Here is a 16647-nt window from a genome sequence, read left to right on the forward strand (position 1 = left end):
TTTTTTTTTTTTTTTTTTTTTTGATAGAAAAAAATTAAAAAGTGCTGGGGAATACAAAAGCGAATAACAGCTGATGTTAGATTTTTTTTTTTTTTAACATCTAATTTTATTATCTTTAACAAAAAAAAATATAGTTATTTATTAATATACATATACAAGCAATAGGTAAATAAAAGGAAATAATCGAAGTGATATTACATGTTGCTTCCCTCACTAGGTAATATTTATATGCTAATAGACTAATAAATCTGTTATTTTTTTTTTTGTTTTTTTGGCTATCATCTTTTTGATGAAACTTTAATAATTTCTTCGAAAATCAATAGTTAGGATTTTAATTTTTATATAGAAATAGAGCGCATTGTATTTTATTTTGGTTAGTTAAATTGGAAATATACAGAAACCTTACCTAATTATTAGCCTTTTTTGAAAAGTGAATTATATTGATGAATTAATATAGTCTACATACATCGGATGAATTAGCCAAGCAGGTGGTCTAAAACATTCAAAATAGAAAGTACAGTTAAGACATCTAAATTTTGCTAACAAATGAGCTACCGTATTACAACACCGTTTAGTAAAAACAAAGTCAACAGAATGAAATCGTGACTGCCACCATCTTATATCATGAATGATTCCTTCAATGGAGATATCAAAATGTTTGTTATGAAGTATTTTTGTAAGTAATTGACAATCTCCTTCAAAACAAATAGATGTATGTCCTTTTATCCAGGCTTGTTGCATGGCTGTTAGTAATGTTTTTGCCTCCGCTTGGAGAGGGGAAGTTGCAGAACCTAGTTTTTGTGACCCCCAACCTTGTGAAACACTATATGTATCTCGAACTATCCATCCCCGTAGCTTGATTTGTGTATTTATCAAAAGCTGCATCGTAATTACACTTTATTGTTGATTGTGATGGTCTGCTCCACAATGATGAATCTTGTATATGAGTCGAGAATACTGCATTGTGTTGAAGATTGTTATAATACCATTCTTCAGTCTCACTTTTAACTCGGAGAGCTACCGTCCTTGGTGGGATTGTGTGGTTTTCGAAAATAAATCTGTTTCTAGATTTCCACAAATGCCACATTGTCCACAAGGGTTGAAATGGAGCTAATTATGTCATACCACCCATATGTTCCATGTCTAAAAAAGCTGTCAGGATTTGCTCACTGTCGTAGTTCAAAGCTTCGAATATAGTTATGGGAATGTTGGACAGATCCCATACTTCTGTAGTATAGTTAAAGTAGAACAAAATATGTTATATTGTTTCATCTTTTTGAAAGCATCTGGGGCAGACAAGATCAAGATTCTTTCCCCAAGTATTAAGTCGAGTGATAGAAGGTAAAGCTTTTGACATCATTCGCCAAAGAAAATGTTTAATGTTAGGCAAAATTTTCAGTTTCAATTTTCAGCTGCATCGTAATTACACTTTATTGTTGATTGTGATGGTCTGCTCCACAATGATGAATCTTGTATATGAGTCGAGAATACTGCATTGTGTTGAAGATTGTTATAATACCATTCTTCAGTCTCACTTTTAACTCGGAGAGCTACCGTCCTTGGTGGGATTGTGTGGTTTTTGAAAATAAATTTGTTTCTAGATTTCCATAAATGCCACATTGTCCACAAGGGTTGTAATGGAGCTAATTTTGTCATATCATCCATATGTTCCATCTCTAAAAAAGCTGTCAGGATTTGCTCACTGTCGTAGTTCAAAGCTTCGAATATAGTTATGGGAATGTTGGACAAATCCCATACTTCTGTAGCATAGTTACCGTAGAACAAAATATGTTATATTGTTTCATCTTTTTGAAAGCATCTGGGACAGACAGGATCAAGATTCCTTCCCAGTATTAAGTCGAGTGATAGAAGGTAAAACTTTTGACATCATTCACCAAAGAAAATGTTTAATATTAGGTAAAATTTTCAGTTTCCATACTCTGTTTTTAGGGAAACCGAACCGTGTGGTATTTGATCCTGTGCAATTACCATGTCTTGGTTATGCATGCTGAGCCAGTAGCCTGATCGGATAGTGTAATCACCAGATTACATAGATAAATAGTGCTCTAACCAAAGAGTTCACCGGTGATGAAATTCTTGATGCTCTTTCATCTACAGGAGATGATAAAACATAAACCTTTCCATGCAAAAAAAGAGTTAACTGAACATGTATAATATATAGTATAAATGGGATAATATATAAAACGTTTTTTTTTTGTATACTTTCTACTTAATGAACCAGATGCAATCATGTATTCTGTTTACTTACGAAATTAAAAACAATGTCAAGTGAAACTAGACTAACAATAGCCATATTAATATATTATAGAAACAAATTCGATAAATATGAACTGACTAAACTTTGGTACTCTACTCTGCGTTAGAGATCGGAGATCACATGAATTGATAGAAAAAGAAACTTAGTAGTAGTACTATTTTGTTTTTCGTGTATCAGGTTTTGAATTCGACATTCGTCGTCCTTTCGTTTTCATTCGATGAAATGTGTCGAAGAGACTGTCTGTTCTAAAGTTTAATTATTACACGTGACGTGAGCCATCTTTGAGGCCGTCAATGAATATAGTGTATTTCATTATATCAACGATCTTTTTTTTAAACATTTGTTTTGGAGTACTAACTAGTATATGCTTTAATTAAAAAAGTATAGACTGTATAAACTGAGAAAAAATGAGACCAGAAACGGTAAAACACTTGTGGCTACTTTTTCATCTAGATGCATTCTTCTTAAGAGGTCCAAGTGGCAAATTGATTGGAGTTGGACCAGTTATATATATTTCAGTATTTGTTGGATAGTTCTATGGTTTTGTTTATTAAATAAGAACATTTTAGGTATACCTTTCTTATTTTAGTGTAATGTTTATAGTTTATACGTTTTTCAACAACGTGACGGAAGACCATTTTTGGTGATCCTAATTCCTAAATAAATAAATTAGACCAGCCTGTCAGGTTTCCCAATGGCCAAAAATCATTTTCCCTGTGTTACCCCCAAACGGCAAACGGTGAAGGCTAATACCCCCAGGGTATATCGGTACTTTCCATTATTATACCCCCAGGGTATATACCCGTGTGGGCTATATGAAGCCGTTTACACATAACCCAAAAAAAGAAAGCTTCTTCTTCCCGCCGGCAAATTTTTTTAAGTTTCTCCGGCAGTTAGTAAAAATATGTCACCACAGATCGAAACTCATCTCTTGCCTAAGCAAAAAGAGCCTTCGTCTGAGAAGCATAGATCATCAACGTCAGGCATCGTTTTTAACTTGGCGACGAGCATAATTGGAACCGGAATAATGTCAATGCCGGCGGCGTTTAAGGTTCTCGGAATCATCCCAGCGTTTTCGATAATCACGATCGTTGCTTGGCTTTCCACAGTTTCTGCTGGCTTTCTCATGAAATCAACACTCGCCGGAGGATCAACTACGTACGCCGGAGCTATGAAAGAGTCGTTTGGCAAAACAGGATCCGTCGCTGTACAGGTTGCTACGACGGTTGCCACTTTTGGTTGTATTATTGTAATCTCCATTATTATAGGTAAAGACTCATCTGGATCTAACTTTTGTTTAGAGGTTTAGTTCTGCTACTATTTGAGCTTAACAACAGATTTGCTGAGTTTCGATTTGTGTGTGTGTCTACTCTCTCCTCTCTCTCTCTCTCTCTCTCAGGAGATGTGCTTTCGGGTAATGAAAATGGAGGATCTGAACATCTTGGAGTTTTGCAAGAATGGTTTGGTTCTTGCTGGTGGAACACGAGAATATTCGCTTTGTTGTTTGTCTACTGCTTCGTCTTGCTTCCATTGGTCTTGTGCAGACGTGTTGGTAAAGTTTCTTTGTTTTAAAACCTAGAAGTTAATCGTGTTTATGAGATTGTTGATTGTTTTTTGTAAATGTTTATGTAGAAAGACTAGCGTTTAGTTCTGCGGTATCGTTTCTTCTTGCGGTTCTGTTTGTTGTCATTAGCTCCGTGCTGGCGATCTCGGCGTTAGTGAATGGGCAAACGAAGAATACAAGACTATTCCCAGAGTTGAAAAATGGAGGATCGTTTTGGAAACTCTTTACAGCTTCCCCTGTTATAGTAACAGCCTTCACGTTTCATTTCAATGGTATAAGACCCAGCCTCTTACACCCAATCGGTTATTGCTTCTCTGTTTTTTTTTTTTTTTGTCCTGTTTCTGAGTTTGGTGTTGTGATGAATAATAATGCAGTTCATCCAATTGGATTCGAGCTAAAAGATCCATTACATGTGATCCCAGCAACTAAGTTCTCTGTCATCTTGTGCGCTGCCATCTACTTCGCCACTGGACTCTTCGGGTATCTTCTGTTTGGAGATGCAACCATGTCAGATGTTCTAGTGAACTTTGACCAGAGCTCTGGTTCTTCCATTGGTTCTCTTCTCAATGATGTTGTCAGACTCAGCTACGCGCTTCACCTCATGCTTGTCTTTCCTCTCATGAACTTCTCATTGAGAGCAAATCTCGATGAACTCTTGTTCCCCAAGAAGCCTTCCTTAGCAAATGACTCAATAAGATTCGTCGGACTCACTCTAGCTCTCCTGATTTGTTGTTTCTTCTCTGCAATCGCTGTGCCGGACATTTGGTACTTCTTTCAGTTCTTGGGATCAACCACCACTGTTTCAATAGGATTTATATTCCCAGCCGCCATTGTTCTAAGGTGCATCAGCTCTGTCATCTTTACTATACGTCTATACCTTTATTAGATGAAATTTCCTGCAAAATCCTTATTTAACTTGTTTTATGATTTTGAAATGGTAGGAATGTCCATGGTGTATCGACTTCTAGAGAGAAGCTCGTAGCTGCGATAATGCTTGTGCTTGCAGTTGCTACTAGCATTATTGCTATTTGGACAAATTTATACAGCCTTGCAGCAAACTAACCGTCGGAATTTTTTTTGCAAACAGTCCCCCTCTATGATCACTTCAAAGAAATCTGTAAAATCATTAGCTTTCCCTTTCTTTTGCTAGCATTTATGTTTATATTTTTTTTTGTGAAATAGGTTTTCTCAGGAAATGCAATGTAATAGCTATAGGAAGTGCAATATTTGTTGCTATGTACTTAAATGAGGGAAAGATAAAAATTATTACAATTCTTTAAAACGTATCTTCTTGCATACCATTATGAATGAACAAAGAACATATGAATCAGACATTATTGAGTATTGAGAATTGAAGCTTAATTTAAAAGAATCAGACTATGTATTCCTTTCCTACAGAACAACAAAAAAAATGAAGAGTTCTATAAGATGGAAAAAAGAAAGACAAAATGATACAGTTCTTCAAAAGCTTACCACTATGGTCTATGGAGATACCTAGACTTATGATTCATCTTCGCCATTTCCACTTCTCGTCCAAAGCTTGATGGTGCGGTCATGTGATACAGTTGCAATACACGAGCTATCTGGAGTGATATCGAGAGAGGCGACTTTTGACTCATGTCCTGCTAAGCTTTTAACGAGCGAGAAATCTCTTCCCGACCATATGTTGACTTTCTTGTCGTATGAGGCAGTGGCCAAGAAGTGACCTGCTTGTGGTTCATACTTCACTTGAGACACAAGGTTAGAATGAGCTGCTATAGTGTACAATGACTCTCTCATCCTTAGATCCCAAATACGGCATTGATTATCCTCACCACCGGATGCCAAGTGATAACCATTAGGAGAGAAGTTCACTGAGAGTAGAGGTTTGGTTTTTCCTTGGAAGACAAGAATACTCCTACCAGTGCGGAGATCCCAAACCCGTGCGAGTGAATCAAGCCCACAAGAAGCTGCTAATGCTCCATCTTGTTGAAATGCAATTCCACAGACACCGTGACTGTGACCTTCTTGCAAGAGCAGCTCTGCACCTGTGTTTATATCCCACAGTCTCCATGTTTTGTCAAAGCTGGTTGTTCCTAGGTATCTCCCTGATGGGTGAAAGGCAACGCGTGCAAGACGATCCAAATGACCTTCAAAAGTTCGTACTAGTGTTCCATCAGTTTTCCACAGCTTTGCAGTTCGATCAGCAGAAGCAGTTGCTAGACAGTCATCAACAGGGGAGAACACTACATCAGTTGCACGTTCCTTTTTGTCCTCCAAGACAGCAATCTTGTTTGTAACTTGAGGCATCTCCCACAAATTAGTAACTCCACTCAGAGAACATGTGGCAAGTATCTTTCCATCGCGAGAGAAAGAACAGCCGGTAAGAGGACGATCCTCTCCAAAATTACTGCACTCCAGGACCATGTCTCTAGCATGATTTAAAGCCAACTTAGCCTCTTCATCCCTCTGCCGCTTTGCACGCTGATTCCTGACAGCTGCTCTCTTGATAGAAAACTTGGCAATTTCTATTCTAGCCTCTCTCAGTTCCTTTGGACCCTCGGTAAAAAAAGGGTATACAGGTACTTGATCATACGCTTGCTCTTTTAGAGCCGCATCTTCTTCTTCGACGTGAGTTTCAAGTAGTTTTTCCACAGTAAGCATACCCATAAGGTTACTCAACCTAGATCTTCTCTCCATTCCTTGTTCTCCAAACAGGGTAATTGGCTTCCCAAGTCGTCTAAGGCGATCCCTAACAGCTTTGTCATTCGTTGGAACAGCAGTAGGACGCATTACCAACAAATCTTGCATTGTGTTGGGATCCATGTTTTCCTTAAATCTCCAAATTAAAAGTCACCACCACCGAAATAGCAATCTAGATCGAAACCCCCCAACGAATTCCACGAATCTCGTTACTCTCTTCCGAGAAAACAAAAACCTCTTGGTGTTTTGTGATTAAGAATCAAACAAACAGAAAAAAGAATTGCTCTGAGAATAATAAGACGAAGTCGAAATCAATTCTTTGTTTATTTCTCGGTGGGTAATTGCTGCTCTTCTAATGAGCATGTACGTACTTGCAGCAAAAGACTTAACATATATAAGAAAAGTAAATTCCCTATTCTCATTAGGATTACAATAGAATCATAGATTAACTAAAATGGTAATAATAATTAAATAAATTCCAAATCAAAAACCAATTTCCTTTTTTTCTTCTAGCCACGTGACCTCTTCTCCTCACAGATATATTTAATTAAGGAACCTAATGAATCAGGGAAAGATAAATTGTTACAATTCTTTAAAACTTATCTTCTTGCATTCCATTCATAACAAAGAACATATGAATCAGACATTATTGAGTATTGAGAATTGAAGCTTGATTTGTCTGAATCAGACTCTGTATTTCTTTCATCCGGAACAACAACAAAATGAAGAGTTCTATAAGATGGAAAAAAGGAAAACAAAATTATACAGTTCTAAAGCTTAGCACTATGGTCTATGGAGATACCTAGACTTGTGATCCTTTTTTTCAAAAGAATATCTTACTTGGGAGACACAGTGAGGTTTTTATCATCTAGCTTCTCAAGTATGTTTGACTTGTATGTTGAAATGTCTGAATCTTCCAAGGAATCTGGAGTCGATTTGACAATAGAGAGTGCTCCATTAGAGTCCAGGAACTTGGCAGCTTCATCTGTAGTCAAGGAGGGTTGAAAATTCAGATGCATTTGGGGAAATAAGCATGCTCAAGAGGACATTTAAAGGAGCAAGAGCAATCCTGAGGTTCTTATATCCAATGAATCGATGAAATTGCATAAGTAGAAGAATCACAAAAGAACGTGTTTAAAACAAGACTTGCCTGATTTAGAGAGAGCAGCAAGCGCCTTGAGAGCTTCTTTCCTTGTCTTGTCATCTTTAGCACTTCCCAACATATGTAGAAGCTCTTGAGCCCCACCCATCTCTACAACCTTCATTCTCCTTTCATCTTTATAGACCCAAACCAAATCATTACAATACATTACCCAGAAACAAGTTCAACCACTGGTGAGACCAAATAAGTATAGATCAATCCTTTCTCTTTTCAGCAAACAATCAGAGAGTAATTCGAGTTAGAGAGAGAGCTTACCATCAATGGCGAAACGGGAAAGCCTAGAAGCTCCCATTCTCTTAAACAAGGGATCCTTCACATGTAAAAGCGATATGGATTGCTGAATCAAGTTATCACCTAAGACAGTAAGTGCCAGTCAGTAAAGTTAAACATACAACAACGATTCACGATTAAAAGAAGTAACAAAGCTGTTCCAAACTAGATATTCACATACCCAAGTAAGGGAAAAACTGGTATCCAATATACGTGGCTGTCCCAGCAAAGAAAATTTTGAGACACCAGCCTATTTTCCTCTCAGCTTCTTCCTCCAATGTAAGGTCATCTACAAAATGGAGAAGCAAAGCCAAGAAAATCAACAACAACACACAAATCTCAAGGTCTTTTTCTTTCTTATTTGCTGAGTCTAATTCCAAACTCTCTTCTACTCTTATGGATCTTTCCCTCATCATTGAATCTAAGAGTAAACTACGAATTCATCAAAACTATGGAGTAAATAGTGACAAGAAAAGTTAAGGACATCAAAACACTAAAATCTAAAGTCCCTTTACTTGTCTGTTGGGTCCAGTTCACACTCTTCAGGAAACTCCTATACTCTTATGATCTAGTCTTTATCATTGTATCTAAAGGATTAAACTACAAATGCATCAAACAAAGCAACCACTTTTGGACTTCAATTACAACTACTGAACCCAAAAAAAGCTCTCATCAAATGAATCAAACAAAGCAACCAGTCTCATCTCATCATCACTAGTGTGAAGTGAGAATAGACTTCAATTACAACTACTGAGCAAAAATCTACTCAGATTTCAAAATCAAAATTACTACAGTCTGGTCTTATTCTACTCTAAATTTAAGCTCACGAGTCGATCTCTTCACATACTATTACACTTGATTGAAGCATGGAGAGAAGGGAAAAGGAGGCACCTTTCTTGTTCACCGAGGAATAATTCCGAGATCGAGGATGATACGCGTTTCTTCCTCTGCGAAAATGCTGCAAAAGTTGACTTCAGATTAGAGACCGAATCGGTGACGACCGACCCATTAAACCATTGATGACGAGAAAGGCACAGAAACGCTTAGACAATGGTAAAAGAGAGGAACTTTAAACGAACAATTTGGGGAAATTACATTAGCTAGGTGAGCAGCAAGAATCCGCATGACTTGTCAATGCTCGAAACCTTCTTCGTCTTCTTCTGATTGCGTCTGTATCGTTGTTGCTCTCACTTATGTAACTCGAAAGCATCAGGTGTTTCATTGACGTTTAGACCATCTTCGATGAGCTCTTCACTCTCTCTCGGCGGTGCTAAAGGCTAGAGAGAAACAATTGGGCCTAAAGGAGCCTATAACATATTTAATGGGCTTCTTTTATGCTTGCATATTGAAACTTTTATGGATCCATGTGTTAGTTTTTTTTTCTATGATACGAGATATTTGTTGGTAAAGGAATTCATAATGATTGTTTAAAGACGTACTGTCTTAAAAATTAAAAACACCATGTAACCCAAAATACTAATAAAAACTAAAAATAGAATTTATATTTCTATATTTAATTTCGTCAGGCATGTAATAATGTAATATATATATATATATATATATATATATATGGTACGCGAAAAAAAATATAATATATCAATTTGAAAACAAGGAGTGATGTTTGATAGCCAAAAGCCACCCCCGTGACCTAATTCTCTATGATAATTTTGTCACTTAGAACAAGAGAGTGGGGCAGATGGTATGGGTTTTGTTTTTGTACATTCTTGTTAAGATATGTTTCATTTTTATTTTTGTCCTTTTGATCCTTTCTAAAACTTCAATTACCAGTCCATATGCGCTAATTCACATCTCTTTGGAGTTTTTTTAACTAATGAGTTGTCTTTTAATTACCATGTAAACGAGAGAGACATGGACAATGCAGCAAGCCAAGAATATATTTATGTGGATTAACACCGTACGTTTAACATATAATATACAGTAAACTGATAAAATTACCGAAGTTAGATGCATGAATCTTTTCCCTAATACAATGGAAGCCTTCTAATGATCTCTTCACACGTGGTATTTGTGTAGTAGCCTCTGCAGTTTTGGATTTTCCAGTTTTTTTTTTTCTTGTTTTTTACTTCGGTCACAAGATTTTTCAGTTTTTGTTGTAATCATAAAATTATCAAAATGTGCAGTTAGGTGTGTCATGGAATGATATTTGATTCGGACAAGGGAATACGATACATATGGGGAGAAGACAAAGGATATAGAGCTGTCACGAACACGAGACCTTCTTACATTTTTTATATTTTGTTTTTATATACTTATTATATAATAAAAATCGAAGGATGGATACATAACAATAATATATGAAGAAATGAAATAGTCTATTAATTCTGATAGTTGGTCACTTTTAACCCGGTTTTTTTTTTTAGTAACCAATTTGACTGCTAACGAAGCCTTTTTGGGAGGGTGATGTCATTACCCTTTTAGTATAATCGGTTTGTAGATAATACATACATGGTCGTGCATAAAATTTTCTAAAGAAATGGTATGATACTCTTTTAAAACTATGCAATTTTGGTCAATTATATCACTTTTAATATTATGTGACATTTTTTTCCTATGTGTTCATTTGTTTAGAAAAGTATATATGCATATTGTTCTATTCTTACAATTTTTCTAGACGATGAGTATATATACCGACTGATGTCATCTTGATTAATTATTAATTAATTATAGTGTAGTGTGACACATTATAGTTGTATATTTTTGTCGTCTATAATAGTTGTAACTTATAAAGTAAAATCGACTTATTTTGTAACCGTCAAAAATCAAAACTAACCCTCTATAAAGAAAACCCTATTTGTTTTACTAACCCAAAAAAACTTGACTATTATATTTTCAAACGATGCAAATTCAATCTTGTAATTACAATAACGTGTGGTCGACGGACACATAGCCACTTCTATCAAAGCCGAAGTAAAACGCGAATAATATGCAGCAGTACAAAAATATATTTCTAGTAGAATATAAGGGAAGAGACAAAAACTCCTTTGCATATGAACTTTTTAATGTCCAAACTCTCTCGCTCACGTCCCTTTCTCTCTACTCTCCATGACAACAACACCATTTACTTCTTAACTTTAGAGATTAATAGGTTTTGTTTTTCATTTTACATCGTGAATTTTTGCATGTGAGTGTACTTCCCGAAGTGCAAATCACGTGAGTGCAATTTTCTTTGACAAATCCCGAGCAATTGAAACCCTAAATATCATCGTTTCTAATCAAAAAATTAATCAATTAGGAGAAAACAGTCTGTAAAAGTAGAAGAATATGAGAAATGGTAGGGATATCTATGAGTCTATATGTGACAAGAATGAGCTTCCCTATTGTGTAGATCAGTGTTTTTTTTTTTGTGTGGTGATGATTCACCGGCACACGTGAATTGATGGGTTATGGGTACTTATATGTCCTTGTAGAATATAGACCATTTTATACCCTTACTTATATACTCATCAGTCATCACAATATTGCATACTCTTGTGTAACTTTAATTTGGTTTTGTTTTTATCAAAGAGGTTTATATTGAATGAATTAAATCAATGGTTCCCTTAATTAGCTTAGTTGTGAAACTAATGTTTGCAATGCTATTACCCATTAAGTCATTAACCCCCAAAAATGTCCAACTCTTAGAAGTATTCTAATCTACGTTTTAAATTTCGACGTTTTGAATAATTGATTTGTACTCAAATAAAATCAATGTGACAAAAAAGAAGACATCTATCAGATAAGATTATGATCCAACAGACCGTTTATAAAAAGAAAGGAAAACAAATGGAATGTATATATGCAAATGCATGCACATATATAAAGGTACATATGAATATATATATATATATATATATATATATATATATATTCAAGAAGATAGTGGATAGGTGAAGAGAGAGAGAGAAGGGTATTCATAAGATCCCCGTGAGGAGTGTTTGGAGGCATTCCAATATCACAACTAACATTCTTCTGTTTGCTTTTATCCTCTTCTTTAACTTCTTTCGATGCTCCTATTTTAATAATTATTTAGTATATATATATAATATATGTACAAACATTTCTCATATTATTTCTTCCTCCATCACGAGCTCATATGATTACTATTTAAGTTCTAGCCGATCTCCTCGTTTCTCCAAATACTATATGTACACTCAAGAATCACTCATGCGCAGTTGCGCACACATGTATATATGCCTTTGAAGAGAATTGGTCATGACTAATTACGGCACAATAATGTAGATCATGATAAGCACAAGAATCAATTCTCAATCGAAAAGAGGAATAACATGAACATGCATTTGAATCTTCACTACGTAGTTGTATTTATCTTAGAAATTATGACTTTACTGTTATTTAGTTTTGTTATTGATTATCGAGAGATTCTGAACCAAAATCCACGCCTATCTTGAGACTAATTGTCGGATATTCTTGCAACTTAAGTTATCCTGTGCATATACCAATTTACATGTATATTAAATTTACATTAGTTAAGTTTTTTTTTAAGAGTAAAATATATTAAATTAATGCAGTAATATTCTCACGTATAATATATATAATATATAATATATTATAAATATGTGGAATATCGTGTAATTTAAACATAGATGCAAGCAAGTAATTCACGAGATACCAATCGAATTTGTCCGTATATATCATATATTGTAGCGATAAATAGAGACTACACGGTAGACATGTGAGAGACGAGAGAGGATCTTTATACACTTTGAAGAAACTCACATCTCTACATCATCATTCTCACTCATATACACTTTCTCTATATATATAGACGAGAACCGGAGAGGAATTGAGAAGGAAAAGCCAATTAAAGCATATAAGAATGGTTTCGAGGGAACACAAGAGAGGCTCCTCTCTTCGTGAGAAGTTTCATTTGCTTCGTTCAATCACTAATTCTCATGCTGTAATCAGATTCCACCATTCTATTTTAATTCTTACCTTTTTTCCTTTTTTTTTATCCCGACATAATTCGATTCTTCTATGATCATAAATTAAATTCCAGTCCTACTATTTATATATTTACTATATTTATGTGTATATTTCATTAGATGAACATACATATTCATATATGTCCACATATATCTCCTTAGGTGATCTCTATCTTTCTTTTCATTCATTAGAGAGATCAAACTTGTTTGTTCAAAAAAAAAAAAATCAAACTTTACTCCGTTCATATATTTCTAAATATATACATCTTTGTCATATGAATATTTAATTATATAAATATATATATATATATATGTATTGAAACTCTGCTTTTACGAGTATCAAGAAACACTAAATTTTGACTAGCTAGTCGATTTGTGATATATACTTCACTAATTCTAAGTATACTTCTTTGAGAAAAAGTAAAAAAAAAACTATATATGAAACATCTATGTTTTAAAAAATTTCTTATTATGTTCAATTTTACTTCTCCGATCAACAAATATATATATTACTTGGTTCACTCCTAATCATATTGAATATATTTTTCTAACAAAGATACATAAATTAAGGGGCAGAGCATCATCGAGAAAAGGGACTAAACTTGTCATTTTGATTATTTAAACTGAGCAGTATCGCTGATATATATGCAACGCATGTTTTGCAGGAGAGTGAAACATCGATCATAGTGGATGCATCAAACTATATCAAAAAGCTTAAGCAAAAAGTCCAAAAACTCAACAATGATCAGAACATGTCTGAGCAATCATTCTGCGACCCATCCGACTCAAATCCTACGGTATAAACATATAAAGTATACATTGATTTCATTTATATTAAGAACCATTGACTAATAATTTTTGGGTTATTGTATATTGGTAGGTTACAGTGGAAACCCTAGAGAAAGGGTTCATGATAAAGGTAATGTCAGGGAAGAATGAGGAAGGCATGTTGGTTTGTGTTCTTGAAACCTTTGAAGATCTTGGACTTGATGTTGTTGAAGCTAGGGCTTCATGTACAGACACATTTAGCTTGCATGCCATTGGTTCATCACATGTAAACACAGTTCTTCTTCATCACCATCATTATATAATATAATAATAAATACTAACGAATGTAAGGATATTTATTTTACTTTTTATTGGATACATATTTACAGAATGATGATGGAGACAGCATGGATGCTGAAGCAGTGAGACAGGCAGTGGCAGAAGCGATCAGGACCTGGAGTGATAGCCATGCATGATCCAAATAAAAGTATTCATTCGTATCTATAGATATTTATAATTTTGTTTGACCTTAAAAGGGATCTTAGTCATACATATGATTACGGAAAGAGAAAAAATCAATTGTATGTCTCTCTGATTATTCAAATTTCTCAAGTAATTTTCGTGGCACCAAAAATAATTAATTCATCACTAATATGCGAAAACTTGTATAGCTTGGAGATTCAAAAGGACACCATTCCTATTCTCTGTTTACTTTGATCAGCTCAAAAGCAAAGAAGATCCTCTCTTGATCTCATCTTCGATTTTTCAACTCTAGCTGTTCTCTCTTGTCCTTTCGTCGATTCGATTTCAAAACCCTTGGCTAGGTTAATTAACGTTTAATCGGTCCTTGTTGCTGGTTAATGAGCTTATTTTGCATTATTAGTGGGCTTTGAATATGGGCCATTTGTAAAACATAGTTTTCCTTCGTAAAATTGGTCTGGACTGGAGCTTTGAATCAGATCAATTAATTAAACAGCTATTACATAAAACCATACAAAATATACACTGATAGCTCACTACTAGTTTAATTACTCACTTCTCTTGCTTCTCGTTTCCATCAAGAACGCTCTTGTGATCTGCACACATAGATGCTGGTTTTTCTGAGAGAAAGCTTCGTACTTATCCGAGAAAACGACGTCTTCCATGTTCCGCACCACGAATCCTATACAAGCCTCCTTCAGCGTCTTGCTCGAACCAAGATCCGAGACATCAAGAACGTCGAGAACGCTAGAGACGTTCAAGGAACTCAACATATGTTGCTCGCACAACTCTTGCAAGTAATGAATCATGTACTTATCTGCCGCAACAAACAAGGCATAGACATGTTTCTCCAACTTGTCTGAAGCCAATGTGCCGGTGTATAGAAACTCCAAGAGAGCTTGAAGTTGCTCCGAGTTAAGTTCTTGGAGCGTTATGGCGTCTTCTGGAGCACTTTTGCATCCGTCTGAGTCTAGAAAGTTCTTGAAGATCTCGGATTTTGAAGCCTATATATTGAAAACACCCAAGTCTTTTTTTAATTAACAAAGTATATATAGTATGGTTGTTTTTATGGTTGATGTAAAATATTAATTATCAACGGTATATTGAATTTTGATTATAAATTATGGGTTTTTTCATTTTTTATATATAAATTTTAATTTCATTTGATTGTCAACACACTAGCTATTAGTATAACATATAAATATAATAGGAAAAAACTAATCAATGCCACAAAAATAAGTAAAAAGGATCAATGGAATTACCAGCAAAGCTCTATGTGCAAGAACTGGAGGGCCATCATCGCCCGCTTTTAGAAGAATGTCAGCATGAAGCTGTTCTTTGAAACCCGTAACAAAGCTGCTCAAGAAGACTATCCTTTTCTTCTGTTCTTCGTCGGTTTCTTTCATGTTTTTCATCCATTTGATCACCTTCTCTAGTGGTTGTGGCTGGAATTCTCGAACAAATATTTAATAGAAAACTCATATAAAGTCGATATATTGATGTATTTTGATATATATAATCAAAAATTGAAAACTTAACAAACATATATAAGGAGCTTACCTCACAAGAAAACAAAGGAGAAGAAGAAAGAGATGAGCCATTCTTGACGGTAGACTCATGGGTCGATTTGTCATGATCTTCTTTCGAGCCCTCAAGCTCTTTGAGCAGCGCGATAGTGGTTTTAGCCCCTTCGTAGCACGATCCACATATTGTGTTCCTTGGTGGTCTTAAAATAGTTGGCATTGTGGTGCAGATTGAGCAATCCATTGAATTTTCTTAGTTTGTAGTTACCTCTTCTCTATTTGTCTATCTCCCAATTTTTATGAAGTAAACTTGAGCATATGAAGAAGATCAATATAGGGAGATGATGGAGGGGGAGCAGTTTCTTGCTTCGAACGCAAGCTGTTAAAAGTATTGTTCAAGAGTTGTTGTTGGTTAGAGATGGTTACGTTCTTGAAAACATTTTTTTATTATAGTTTTCGTTAATAATCAACTCAGCTACATGATTGTTTCCGGAAAGAGTTGTTGAGCATAATTTAACAAACTAAACAACGCAAATGAAATGATTTAAGTCATGAAGGAATCTTTTGGGGGCATGCAGTTGTATTGTATGGTTGGAACTTGGAACCTTCATGTGATATTATATATGTATTAATAATTGATATGGATAATGATTTATTAAGATAAATCACTAAATAATAATTATCGGATTTATCTATTATTTAGTGGTTGATCTATTATATGCTGACTGTATATGCTTCGCATGTACATGATCGATTTGTTAAACGTACATAATTAGTAAAATTAACTCATGAACAATTGATTAGAGAGGACATAAGAATATAGAGATTTGAGATACTACGGATAGCTTCAAAAGCTAAAAGACGTAAAAAGTTGGGAACAAAAGAAAAAAAAAGAAAAGGACTTGCCAACCTTTCAACAGCAAATATGTATAGTGTAAGCACGTCGCACCATTCATCGACATGATATATACGAATAT

At 34.9% G+C, this 16647-nt stretch overlaps 5 protein-coding genes across 5 annotated transcripts; 2 read left to right on the top strand and 3 right to left on the bottom strand.

Annotated features, from left to right (window-relative positions):
* On the top strand, nucleotides 3155-4911 carry LOC104791916 (probable sodium-coupled neutral amino acid transporter 6). The gene is made up of 5 exons (XM_010517923.2): nucleotides 3155-3546; nucleotides 3678-3830; nucleotides 3911-4114; nucleotides 4217-4682; nucleotides 4784-4911. Exons 1-5 carry the CDS (start codon nucleotides 3183-3185, stop codon nucleotides 4902-4904), a joined length of 1308 nt encoding a protein of 435 aa, XP_010516225.1. The 5' UTR covers nucleotides 3155-3182; the 3' UTR covers nucleotides 4905-4911.
* LOC104699156 (U4/U6 small nuclear ribonucleoprotein PRP4-like protein) lies at nucleotides 5343-6647 on the bottom strand. Its single transcript, XM_010414493.1, has 2 exons — nucleotides 5972-6647; nucleotides 5343-5791 (listed from the first exon to the last, which is right to left on the bottom strand). Exons 1-2 carry the CDS (start codon nucleotides 6645-6647, stop codon nucleotides 5343-5345), a joined length of 1125 nt encoding a protein of 374 aa, XP_010412795.1.
* On the bottom strand, nucleotides 7113-9213 carry LOC104791919. Its single transcript, XM_019246836.1, has 6 exons — nucleotides 9052-9213; nucleotides 8848-8914; nucleotides 8138-8245; nucleotides 7942-8040; nucleotides 7675-7800; nucleotides 7113-7509 (listed from the first exon to the last, which is right to left on the bottom strand). The coding sequence occupies exons 1-6, from the start codon at nucleotides 9079-9081 to the stop codon at nucleotides 7361-7363; spliced, it is 579 nt and encodes a 192-aa protein (XP_019102381.1). The 5' UTR covers nucleotides 9082-9213; the 3' UTR covers nucleotides 7113-7360.
* On the top strand, nucleotides 12652-14319 carry LOC104791920. Its single transcript, XM_010517926.1, has 4 exons — nucleotides 12652-12874; nucleotides 13565-13696; nucleotides 13780-13953; nucleotides 14057-14319. The coding sequence occupies exons 1-4, from the start codon at nucleotides 12794-12796 to the stop codon at nucleotides 14141-14143; spliced, it is 474 nt and encodes a 157-aa protein (XP_010516228.1). The 5' UTR covers nucleotides 12652-12793; the 3' UTR covers nucleotides 14144-14319.
* Nucleotides 14611-16068, bottom strand: LOC104791921 (BTB/POZ domain-containing protein At3g56230). The gene is made up of 3 exons (XM_010517927.2): nucleotides 15708-16068; nucleotides 15410-15592; nucleotides 14611-15151 (listed from the first exon to the last, which is right to left on the bottom strand). Exons 1-3 carry the CDS (start codon nucleotides 15912-15914, stop codon nucleotides 14696-14698), a joined length of 846 nt encoding a protein of 281 aa, XP_010516229.1. The 5' UTR covers nucleotides 15915-16068; the 3' UTR covers nucleotides 14611-14695.

Source organism: Camelina sativa, chromosome 6 (assembly GCF_000633955.1).
Source record: "Camelina sativa cultivar DH55 chromosome 6, Cs, whole genome shotgun sequence".
NCBI lineage: Eukaryota > Viridiplantae > Streptophyta > Magnoliopsida > Brassicales > Brassicaceae > Camelina > Camelina sativa.

Excerpts from the sequence above, each read along its gene's own strand:
- LOC104791919 (XM_019246836.1), bottom strand. The coding sequence starts at position 9,081 with ATGCGGATTCTTGCTGCTCACCTAGCTAAT. Across the intron at positions 8,041-8,137 it reads CCAGTTTTTCCCTTACTTGG|GTGATAACTTGATTCAGCAA; the intron begins GTATGTGAATAT and ends TTACTGTCTTAG. Across the intron at positions 7,801-7,941 it reads TTCCCGTTTCGCCATTGATG|ATGAAAGGAGAATGAAGGTT; the intron begins GTAAGCTCTCTC and ends GGGTCTATAAAG.
- LOC104699156 (XM_010414493.1), bottom strand. The coding sequence starts at position 6,647 with ATGGATCCCAACACAATGCAAGATTTGTTGGTAATGCGTCCTACTGCT. Across the intron at positions 5,792-5,971 it reads ACTAGTACGAACTTTTGAAG|CTTCTTGTGGGCTTGATTCA; the intron begins GTCATTTGGATC and ends GAGCATTAGCAG.
- LOC104791920 (XM_010517926.1), top strand. The coding sequence starts at position 12,794 with ATGGTTTCGAGGGAACACAAGAGAGGCTCCTCTCTTCGTGAGAAGTTT. Across the intron at positions 12,875-13,564 it reads CAATCACTAATTCTCATGCT|GAGAGTGAAACATCGATCAT; the intron begins GTAATCAGATTC and ends CATGTTTTGCAG. Across the intron at positions 13,697-13,779 it reads CATCCGACTCAAATCCTACG|GTTACAGTGGAAACCCTAGA; the intron begins GTATAAACATAT and ends GTATATTGGTAG.
- LOC104791921 (XM_010517927.2), bottom strand. The coding sequence starts at position 15,914 with ATGGATTGCTCAATCTGCACCACAATGCCAACTATTTTAAGACCACCA. Across the intron at positions 15,593-15,707 it reads CTCCTTTGTTTTCTTGTGAG|CCACAACCACTAGAGAAGGT; the intron begins GTAAGCTCCTTA and ends CGAGAATTCCAG. Across the intron at positions 15,152-15,409 it reads TTGCACATAGAGCTTTGCTG|GCTTCAAAATCCGAGATCTT; the intron begins GTAATTCCATTG and ends TTCAATATATAG.
- LOC104791916 (XM_010517923.2), top strand. The coding sequence starts at position 3,183 with ATGTCACCACAGATCGAAACTCATCTCTTGCCTAAGCAAAAAGAGCCT. Across the intron at positions 3,831-3,910 it reads GGTCTTGTGCAGACGTGTTG|AAAGACTAGCGTTTAGTTCT; the intron begins GTAAAGTTTCTT and ends ATGTTTATGTAG. Across the intron at positions 4,683-4,783 it reads CCAGCCGCCATTGTTCTAAG|GAATGTCCATGGTGTATCGA; the intron begins GTGCATCAGCTC and ends TTGAAATGGTAG.